At 33.4% G+C, this 12,015-nt stretch overlaps 1 protein-coding gene across 1 annotated transcript in view; it reads left to right on the top strand.

The window, feature by feature from the left end:
• LOC129233031 (dual specificity protein phosphatase 22-like) overlaps nucleotides 1-12,015 on the top strand; it is a 103,742-nt gene that overhangs the window by 52,581 nt on the left and 39,146 nt on the right. Inside the window, exon 3 of the mRNA XM_054867116.1 lies at nucleotides 5,959-6,083. Within this exon, the coding sequence (XP_054723091.1) occupies nucleotides 5,959-6,083 (125 nt within the window). The remainder of the gene's footprint in view (nucleotides 1-5,958; nucleotides 6,084-12,015) is intronic.

The following is a 12,015-nucleotide window of genomic DNA, read 5'->3' as shown; positions in this document are numbered from 1 at the left end:
TGCTCTAGTTATTTTGGAAATTTTCAATAATTGTGGCTCTTGGTGCGATTTTACCGAATTTGCGAAAGTCGTTTCGGGGTACCTTCGATGATGCTCCCCCATTCTTTCCTTACTTTGTAAAACGATATGATATTAATTTTCGTTACAGAGATATCGTCGCCAGATGCTGAGATATTTTTGGTCACCATAAAATGGCGCTAAACAGTTTCATCCGAAATGTTACCAAAATAAGTAATAAAATTTGGTGATTGTTTGAAATTGTGCAAAAAGGAAAATTAATGGAAGTTTTTGTGCTGTTTATGGATTTGCCTAATTTAGTTGCTGGATTATTTAACACAGTAAAAAAGGTCTTTTGAAAATTCTTTGATTGGCGATATTTTGTTTACATGGTGAAAGCTGAGAAACATTATGACGTAGTCTTCGGCTTCAAAAACAGCAACGTTGAAAAAACTGCCAAATGCATCAGCTACGAAAATCTTTCTGCAAAAATTTTGGCGATCTGCTGGTTGTTTGGATAATGAGTAAGTGTTCAATCAACATAAATAATAATAAAAACCATTAATTACATTAAAGTTCCGTTTAAATGGAAAATCATCAGCCAAATCATGTATTATTTGCCAATCTTGTGCAAAAATCTTACTTCAAGATTTGACTTGAGAAAAGCCTTGAACAATCACGAAAAGCAAAGAAAATCAACAATACAACAATTGTCGCTATCGACAGGGAGTTGAGATGATACACTAAATACTGTATTGAGTTGAGGAAAGCCTTCGAACATGGATCTAAAAAGCTCATAACTCGTTTTTTATTCTACTTAGAAATTTCGAACAGGTGCCATCTTCAGCAGAAAAATCAGAGCTTTCGATGGACATATAATGTAAATATGTGCAAGTATTTTTTCATCCCAATATTAGAGAATTTATACAAAAATTGTGTTTTATTGCCCCCCTAAGGGGGTTTTGCCCTCCATAACGGGACGAAAACTACCCTATGTGTTATTCTGATGCATAAGCTATATTATTGTAAAGTTTCATCAAAATCCGTTCAGTAGTTTTTCCGTGAAAGAGTAACAAACATCCATACATCCATACAGACAAACTTTCGCATATATAATATTAGTAAGATAACATTTCAAATATTAATTTTATTTAAACTGAATCCAATATCGGCATCCATATTAATAACTAAAATATAAATGAATAATCATCACGAGTATCTTTGTTCCTGTAAGATTTGACAACTCCCAACTGATGCCATTCATAACTTCAATAATATGTTACACATCCCTTTTCAGATCAGACATAGTCCCTCAAGTAGGAAGGTCACCTGACTACCCTCCCACTACGAGTAACATAGTTCATATTATTAATTGGTCCTTGAGCTACATTTTGTCTATTTTGATTAATTATTGTGTTTGGAGGATTTAAGTCAGACGGAACACTAATACTGTCAGAGTTTGGGTCATAAGAAGTTTGCATTGAATTTTTACATTTTCTTAAATGAAAAGAATTCCTTCTGAGTATTCTACCATTTTCTGTCTTAACTAAATATGACCTAGGTGAACAAGTGAAGTGTTTTTTTTTTTTAGAATCTGTGCCTTTTCCCAGTGACTACCCACTCTTATAAGAACATTTTCTCCTTCAGCAAAGTCTGGTTTGTGCCTAGCATTCATATTGTAATAGTACTGCGTTTTCTTTCTTATAACTTCAAATTTCTCTTTGCAATTTGTTGCTATTTTCGGCTTCAAGAAGGAGAGTTTTGTTGGCAATTCAGTACGAAGACATCGACTCAGTAATAGCTGAGCGGGTGATGTGTTTGTTCAAGTGATTGGAGTATTTCTGTTCTCTAACAGAGATTCTTGTATGTTACCTGCTCCAGATTTATGAATAATATTTTTAGCTACTCCTACCATTTTTTCTGCAAATCCATTTGATTTTGGGTAGTGGGGACTGCTAATAATGATTTCAAAGCCCCATTTTCTGGATCGATAAAATATTGGGTTATTTTTGTTTGATTAACAGAATTTGAAAGTATAGATTCATTCAACATTGTTTGAAAGTTCCTAAAAGATTGAAAGTTTTATTATTGCTTTCTTTCAGTCTTAAAGTGAATTGTATGGCATCAAGCGTTTTCTGACATCTATTGAAGAGGGCAAATTTGGCACTTCAATTTCCTCATCTTCCGAAACCGATTCCTTCACTTTTTGGCGCGACATAACTTTGTAATGTTTGTTGCAAATTTTAACATTATTATAACTATCTTTTTAAATTTTTATCAAATACTTTCCAAATACTTGATTCAATAAAATGGCGATAACGATTTTATTAAAGGACTAGCAAAAATACCCGGCGTTGCCTGGGCCAGTAATAATTATTAGAAAAAATCGTTACTTGCTTTTGTTTTCTGTTTTAAGTGAAAGAATTTAAAACACATCTTTTTGACGTGATTAAAAATCGAGTTTCTTCCTTACCCATAAAACTAAAATAGCAATAAATATAAAGAACAAAGTAGTATTGATTTAGAAACGAAAGCACTATATTTAAGCATATACAAATTTAAAAAACATGAAATTAATCTTCTCATGTTTAAAAAGATTAATCTGTTGATACTTTTTTTTAACATGGAGTCTAAAACCTTCTCTGTATGGTTAATGAAGTACGAAGTGATTAAAAAAAAGTAGCTGCGCTCGTAATCCCCTTATACTTGCTTTAGTTATTTCGGGAAATTTCAATCATTGTGGCTCTTGGTGCGATTTTACCGAATTTGCGAAAGTCGTTTCGGGGTACCTTCGATGATGCTCCCCCATTCTTTCCTTACTTTGTAAAACGATATGATATTAATTTTCGTTACAGAGATATCGTCGCCAGATGCTGAGATATTTTTGGTCACCATAAAATGGCGCTAAACAGTTTCATCCGAAATGTTACCAAAATCTATACATATAATAAAATAAGATGTTTGTGTGTGTGTGTGTGTGGCGCGCTTCCCGGGAAAACGATAAGGCCTAGAAAGATGAAATTTGGTATATAGTTGCAGTTTTTGCCGAAGATGTGCACCTCGGGCTTCGATTTCTGAAATTTTAATTAGAAAAAAAGTTATTTAATGTTTTATGTGTTTTTTTGCACTTTTTAGTACGTTTTACCTCACAGACCCCGAACCAATCGCACCACACAAATATTTTTTGTACTATAGTGTAGGAAATTTAATTTTAAATATGATGAATGAAAAAATTTTGAAGATAGAGCAGTTTTTGAATTTTTTATGAATTTTTGAAAAAACCTTTAATTTGCATTTTTTCCTGGGTTTTATTTTTTTCTAATATCATCCTGCGAGAAGTATCAAAGCCTCACTTCTAAAATTTAAGTTGGTAATAGTAAAAACATTTCGCACCCTTCAAAAGAAAAAAGTTCTTAAAAATACGCAATAGTTTTTTTTTTTTACAATTTTTTAATGCTGAACACATCATGTCTTTCCACGCATCGGTCGGAAAAAAGCGTTCTTCAATCTTTATGTCTCTGACGTCACTATTTGGATTTCAATTCGATATTTAGAATGGAATCTTAATCGCAAACAAATGTTAATCTCTTTTTTTACCTATATAGCTTACTTCTACATTTTATGAAGTGATGACCACGTGTTTCACCGGCAGCGTTTCCTTTTTTTCTTTCTTTTTTTTTTATTTAAGAATTGCATTTATTTCTTTTTCTATCCACCCCCCCCCCCCGCCCAAGCTGGACGTTTTGCTGTATCTATATTCGGTTACATTTCATAGTTGTGCGCATTTATTTCAATAAAAACAGCGAGATATTTTTTCTTTGTCAAACGCTACTTTTTGCACACTACGGGGAATTTTGGAGATAACTTTTTTTTTTTTTGTTGCTCTACTTAAATCAAAAAAAGCGATTTTTTGAGTGATCTTTGTTTTATTAAGAAATGGGCAGGGAGGTTAAAATAAATAGAGATGGAAAATTTAGAGATAGATCGTAAGGGTAGATAGCCGCCGAAGGTGGCAATCTTGGCTTAAAAATGTGAAGGACACAAAAAAAGATAGGGATGGATTGACTAATACTGCTGTCAAATTTATTCAAACAGCTGCCGAAGGTGGAAAACTTGAAATAAAAAAATAAATGATAAGTTAGCCAAACAGTCGCCGTAGGTGGCTGCTTGCATAGAAAGGCGAATAGCGTAAGAAGGCGAACCAGCTGGTCGCCGCAGGCGGCTAGTAAGTAATAAAATTTGGTGATTGTTTGAAATTGAGCATAAAGGAAAATTAATGGAAGTTGTTGTGCTGTTTATGGATTTGCCTAATTTAGTTGCTGGATTATTTAACACAGTAAAAAAAGTCTTTTGAAAATTCTTTGATTGGCGATATTTTGTTTACATGGTGAAAGCTGAGAAACATTATGACGTAGTCTTCAGCTTCAAAAACAGCAACGTTGAAAAAACTGCCAAATGCATCAGCTACGGAAATCTTTCTGCAAAAATTTTGGCGATCTGCTGGTTGTTTGGATAATGAGTAAGTGTTCAATCAGCATAAATAATAATAAAAACCATTAATTACATTAAAGTTCCGTTTAAATGGAAAATCATCAGTCAAATCATGTATTAATTGCCAATCTTGTGCAAAAATCTTACTTCAAGATTTGACTTGAGAAAAGCCTTGAACAATCACGAAAAGCAAAGAAAATCAACAATACAACAATTGTCGCTATCGACAGGGAGTTGAGATGATACACTAAATACTGTATTGAGTTGAGGAAAGCCTTCGAACATGGATCTAAAAAGCTCATAACTCGTTTTTTATTCTACTTAGAAATTTCGAACAGGTGCCATCTTCAGCAGAAAAATCAGAGCTTTCGATGGACATATAATGTAAATGTGTGCAAGTATTTTTTCATCCCAATATTAGAGAATTTATACAAAAATTGTGTTTTATTGCCCCCCTAAGGGGGTTTTGCCCCCCATAACGGGACGAAAACTACCCTATGTGTTATTCTGATGCATAAGCTATATTATTGTAAAGTTTCATCAAAATCCGTTCAGTAGTTTTTGCGTGAAAGAGTAACAAACATCCATACATCCATCCATACATCCATACAGACAAACTTTCGCATATATAATATTAGTAAGACTATGTGACCAGCATAAACATGATTTAAAAATAAATAGCTAAAATATCGGACGATATGGATCAAGAAGACACAAACTACTAGTACAGTCAAACTCGCTTGTAACAAGCCCTGTTTTAAACGAGAATTTGGATTTAGAGAGAATATCAAAACGATTTGGTTGGTACAATGTTACTTAACATGGAAACAAAACTCGCTTTTAACGAGCAAAACCCTGCTTAAAACGAGCAATACTTTTGTAATTCATAAAATGTCCGTTGATTTCCTCCTCAGGAAAGATTCTTCTATTTTTTGGAAAAATTCCATTAACATTTTGAATTCAACCGAAAGTTTCAGATGAAGATATAATTCATGAAAACAAATGGTGACATGGCCTTTTTTTTTGAAATTCGTATAGTAGAGGAGCATTTAACAATTATATATTTGTCGAAAAAAATGTCATCCTTTCCCAGATAAAATTTGATGCGCGTGTTCCACTCATTTGAATGTGATTGAGACTTACATACAACTGCAAAAGCTGACATCCCTACAAACTAATAGATGCGTCCATTTCCGCTTGTAAACCGAATGTTTGCCTTTCCATACAATCCGTGGTCAGACAGTAATAAGACAGTTCAAATCGGCTAGCCAACTTCTTTGGTACTGTATAGAAATATAATAACAACAAAGCAAGCATGAATAAAGGTTTATGATTTTTTTACGTACTCTTTTTTACGAGTACTCGGTTTATAACGAGCAAATACCGCGGTCCCTTCGTGCTCGTTATAAGCGAGTTCCACTGTATCTCATAAAGATTGAGCAAGAAATTAATAATGTGTTTCATACACAGGACAAAGAATATTTGTGCATACGTGTACCAGATTCACCCGACGAAAACCTTAGCAAGTATTTTCCCAAGTGCAACGATTTCATTCATAACGCCAGGTTGAGTGGGGGAAACGTACTTATTCATTGGTGAGTATGAAAAATTATTATTTGACGTTTCTTACTTTCTCATAACAAAAGGTTAATGAAAATTATGAAGTATTAGTAACCTTCTTCTACTTCGTTCTATGCGATTCTAAACGAATTTATTTCAATCAATTCTGACAAAAATAAATAAATAAAATCCACTATTAGAGGAAAAGGTGTAAATATGGGCATCCTCTTTTGTTTTTGATTTAAATATACTTTCTATTCGAAACATTCTAGATTTTTGTCTTTCATTAACAACTAAAACAAGTATCCTAAATGCGGGAAGGCGAAACAATGATTAATATAAATGATTTCTTTTCAAAAACATAGTTTTACAATAAGCTTTTAAAAAAGCACCAGAAAAAATAGGGTCTAAATATTGGCCCTCTTCTCAAAAGTTACCAAAAATAGTTCAAAAACAGAATAAAACTGTGCAAAAAGGCATAAAATTTATTTATAACCGAAGAAAAAAAATATTATATAACTCACACTCATCCACACTACTTTTCTCCGCACGCACCCCACCTCTTAGCCGTAGGCCTTAGGTTCCACCGCCCGGGGGGTCCGCGTAGCGGGCCCCCCGCACGGCTGAGTGCGGCGGTCACTCATCCACACTAATTGAAAGAATTTTTCCAACTGCTCTCATCTATCTTGTATTAGTAAATGGCACGATCTACAATCCTCGCTATGGTCTTCAATACCTCCCATAGACGCTATGAAGAAGTGCCCATATTTACACCTTTTCCTCTACTCCTTTATTTTGATTATATTAAAGCGGAGCAGCGCTATGCTCAAATCCCCGAAAGGGAAAACATAGTAAGTAGCACCTAAGAAAATCTGACAATACACAGTAGTTGATGTGTCTATCATTGTGCGGATTTTTACAACTATCTCGCAATCGAAAAAAAAAAAAAAAAAAAAAAATATTATAATCTATTGAAGGATTTAAAGAGTCTAAAATAATTAAACTCAAAGGTTATAAAAATTATTTAAACGAGCTGAAGTGTGCCTCACGTGACTTCCTTTTACGCTTATTTAATAATAATAGTGCCTTGGAGTAAACAAGGAAATACTTAATATTTTCACTTCTAGTATGTTGCGAAACGAAGCAAAAAAAAATTTTAGATTCCCCCCCCCCCATTTTTGGCAATTTTAACGTGAATCAATGGTTAACTCTCTAAATATCGCCAATAGTGGCCGAATTATAACCAAATTAAAAAAAAGAAAAATCGCCAAATTTGTCCCTAAGTTGGCGAAAAAACTTGGCGACTAAAAGCCTGGCGATACATTGTCAAGTGTCCGCCAAATTATAACACCACTTGAGTTGGCATCGAAATTAACAATGATTTCTGCCCAAAAAGGTGTAAAAGACCCCTTTTGAAACATCCAAATGCAACCAAAGGGGAGATGCACATCTAGACCCCACTAGAAGTCTACTTACCAAATTTCAACTTTCTACGGCATACCATTTTTGAGTTATGTGAGATACATACGTACATACGGACGTAACGAGAAAACGCGTTGTAATTAACTCGGGGATCGTCAAAATGGATATTTCGGGCATCTATACATTCTTATGTATACAGAGGACTCTCTCTAATCTGAACACTCATGAGATCGAACAAAAGTGTTCAGATTAAAGGGTTGTTCATTACAGAGGGAGACTTGATAATGCATGTATATATATTCTATTGCGTTAAAGGACTATGTTCAGTACTTTGCTTAGTGAGCTACACCAGTTACTGAGATAAAGGTGCTGAAATTTAGATTAGTGGCTAGTGCTATGTCTAATTCAACTTAGTAGGACCTAAACTCTTACATTTTTCTTTTAATTAAAAAAAATTACATGAGATTCAACAATAAAATATTACAATAAAACTTTCGATACAATACCTGGAAAAAAAAGTAATTTTTAATCTGTTTTTGCATTGTGTATTCCAAGTAAAGTACGTGCCGTCATCCGATTTGTTAATCAAAAATGTTTCTGGGTGATACTCAGCCGAATATTGCTTGAAGACAATCGTACTTTAAAGGTCTTGAACACTACTTAATACAAACGCTATATTCTTGGAATATAGTTCAGTGGCAGAAAAATTAGGCTCATATTGCTCAGATGAATAATTTTTGTGACGCATTTATATGCAGGAAAAGTATTTTTCTTCTTCCCCTTAATGCCCTTTGATCACTGTGATAAAATTGTGAATGTGTTTCAGGCTTTCCAATTTGATTCATAGGAATTCCTGAATACCGATTGTGAACTTGTTCAGTATAAATAGAGGTAATAATTGAACGGGATTAAAAATAGCATTCATGATACTGAGGTGTTCATATTATAGGATGCTCAGAGGTAAGGTTGGATATCTTCGTTTGGTAGAGTTACTGCTATTCTTCAATTGGTAGAAAGAATACAGAGAGTATAGCAATGAATTTAAATGGATTTAAAAGCAATCAACGATGAAGCTTTACTGGCTGAAGAAATCAGAAAATATGACGAAGTTAGATATTTAGAAAATCAAGAAAGGAGATTTGGACCATGTCCTCTGTAGATTGAGCCAATCAAGATATGTATAAGAGAGATCAAGTTAATACTAAAAATCATAATTATATACAAAAACTATACATATAGGTTTCTAACGGAAAATATACTTTAAAATTCATTAATACAGTGTAATATTCATGCTCAATTCAATGTAAATATAAATACGTGATGAAAATGGCCAAGGGTCGCACTTACCCCGCCAAGTGGGGAAAGTGCGACCCCTAGAAGAAGTGTCTTAAAATAGACCTTAAAGCTTTTGCTTGTGGTTTATTTGCTATAATATTTGCTTGAAAACCTTAAGAAAGAACCTGAAAATGAACCTTACAAATTATGTAAGCGTACAAGATTTTTTGACAGAGCACCATCCTTCAGAAACTCATCTTTGAAAATTAGGTTACGCACTTACCCGAACTCAACTAACTGCAGTTCTAGAGCATTAATACTCCACCTTGCGGTGATTTACGAAATTAATCAAAGAGGTAAAAAAATTCAATTTTGCACCGATCAGGCAGATGTCTCATTGGACAGGCCACATTCGACGTAAGTGGGTCGGAATTCGTTTTATCTCTTTCAGCCGCCATTAGAGATTGCAGCGCTTCCTGCATTTTATTGGAATTGCGAGTTTCTCAGGTTAGAAGTGACGGAAAATTAAAGACCAATGAGTTTGGAACAACAAATACCATTTTCATTTCAGCTAATAATTTAATTTTGACATGAAAGTTAGTTTTCACGAACTTCTTGTTAATGTTCGGAAAGAAAACTTTTGAAACACGAATCATATGATTACCCGAAGGATACATCTGAACCGCATCAAAACTAACTAAAAAAGTTCAGTTCAAAATGTTTCGGAAGTTACAACTCTTTCCCCTTTCTCCATCATGCTTATGACTTCCATTTGTTGGGGATTCTGAAGGGAAAATAAATCAATATTTCGTAAAATGAGAACTCATTCGAAGACCTGAAGCATCCTAGTCATAAAAATAACTAAATTTGAAAAAGAGAAAGGAATCGTTACTCCTGGAAAGTTTCGGCAAGTCACGTGAGCACGCAGAGTTTTTTTTTGCAATTTGTTTTGTTCCGAACTTCGTAAGAAACAGCGAGGCACGATATTCAATAATGACAGAACACAAATCGATGAAATTTCCGTCATTGTTCACTGTTAAGATTTATAGTCGTTGGAAGGAAGTAAATGCTTTTTCTTTGAGTAATTAACTCTTTAAAAGTAAAATTAAAAGTTTAGTTGTATCGACTATGTTAATGGCTTCAGACAGTTTGTTCTCTTAAATAGATTATTTTTACTGCTGAAAATAAAGTGCCTTTAATGAATTTATTTATTTTGTTAATGGTCGTGTTACCCAGTTTGTGAAATTGTTATTGATCCTTTTTTTAGAATAACAGCTTTAGAATGTTTAAATTCTTCAACTAAATGAGGAAAAATGGCATCGGTTAAAAACTATTTTCTTTCAAATATATTCTTTCGTGCAGCCACATCAACTGACCGGATTTTTCAAACTGTCCCCACTCGATCATCACCGAATGAGGTGAAATTTTATAGAGGTACAGAACAGAAATGTCTTTGAAGCTAACCTAGGCAAATTTTCAGCTTCGGAGATCCGAATCCTGTGGATCTAGGATCTCTAAAATATTTTGAGACCGTTTAGTTAAGTAAGATGATTAGATATCATGGTTTTCTGACATGATTCTCAAACAACCCACGTAGAGTATAATTACAGTTCTTGTTCAAAGTTATTGACTCAGACGTTTTAGAGTAATTTAACTAAAACTTTGATTCTTTTTGCTTCAAATTATCAACTTTGAGACCGCGTAATTAAAAAAGTTGATCAGTTGCCATGGGTTTCTAACCTGGATCTTAAACTACACCACTTGGACTATAATTACAGTTGTGTGCCAAAGTTGTTGACCCGTCACAAACTTGGCCAGTTTTAAAAAAATCATCGACTTTGAGACCGTTTAACTACTAAAGCCAAGAGAAATGAAAGCTATTTTATATTTTTCTTAGTACTATACTATAGTGAGTAGTTAATCGTATTATTATTTCTGAGGGTTACTCACGGATTTAGCAGATATCCAGGCCTAAACAAGGCAAAAAAAGAGGCAGTTTTAATTGACCTTTGCCCTCAAAGTCATGAGTGAGCCACTAAAATATTTATGCTAGCATGTACCTAGTATCAAGTAGTATCCACATTTAAAAGAATTGGCTTGGTTCACTCATTGCTTTTGAAGCAAAGCAATCATATATTTAGCTCTTTTTTTTACGACATTAAGCTTTGACCCCCTACTCAAGGACAAACAAATCAGTTAAAAAAAAAAAAAGAAACTTCACTTTTTCTTATCATAGTACCACTAACACACCCTGAAATTGTTTACGAAAATTGAAGACATTAACTATTAAAAGTGTCCAGCTTTTAAAAAAATGACTCTTAATCGCCACATCAGGTCGTTGCCCTCGCCAACGAGTTGTGGCCAAAAGCACTTTGATGTGTACAACCAAAATATAACCCTAGCACGCACGTTCAATTGGCAAACAGATATACTTTTTCCAAGTTCAGAGGTCTACCTAGATTATTTTCAATACTAAATTCAACTTTTTAACATAATTTTTGGTTTTAGCAATATTTTTACGAGCTATACTTTTGCTTACTTATTAATTAATTATTTTTTGAAAGTATTGAACACCACAGAAAAAATTCAATTGCAGAGGCAGACAAACAAATAATAATTAAAAACAAAACAGCCAAATAACAATTTAAAAAAATTATGCGTTCAAAATATTAAGGCACCTGTACTTAAGATTATGAAAGGACTTGTTTAAAATAACTAAATCGCTGCAATGAATGCTAAAAAAAAATTGTAAAATTTAAAAAGACAAAAACTATCAACGTAGTTAAATTCGGTAAAAATATTTTTAAAACACGAATGACTCCTAAGAGTCTTATATAGGACAGCAAAATGGATAGTATTAACAATATCTGACCTTATAGAAAAAAAAGAGGCAAAATTTACTCGTTAAATACTTATTAATTTTTTTTTTTTAAACTTCTGAAAAATAGGCTAAAAGGGAATTCTTTCTTTTTTTTTCTTTTCGTTTTCAATTTACTACAATGTTTGATGAGTAATACTTTTTGAACTTGTTTTTGCCATAAAACCGAGAACGCTTTAATATTTAATATGAATCAATTAGTCGGAAAATATCCCTTAGAAGAAATAGTTTTATCACTAAAAGTAATATCAAGGCGGGAGATTTTTATGGGGTTTCATCACATCTCATACAGAGGTTTTATGACAGCTATTACCGCACCAATACCAAGATGCATTCAGTATTACTCGAGCAACTATGTTTTGCATTTCTTGAGCGTTACCTTATTTCGCCGA

Source organism: Uloborus diversus, chromosome 1, assembly GCF_026930045.1.
Source record: "Uloborus diversus isolate 005 chromosome 1, Udiv.v.3.1, whole genome shotgun sequence".
NCBI classification, from domain to species: domain Eukaryota; kingdom Metazoa; phylum Arthropoda; class Arachnida; order Araneae; family Uloboridae; genus Uloborus; species Uloborus diversus.
This window is presented reverse-complemented; position numbering and strand designations above follow the sequence as displayed.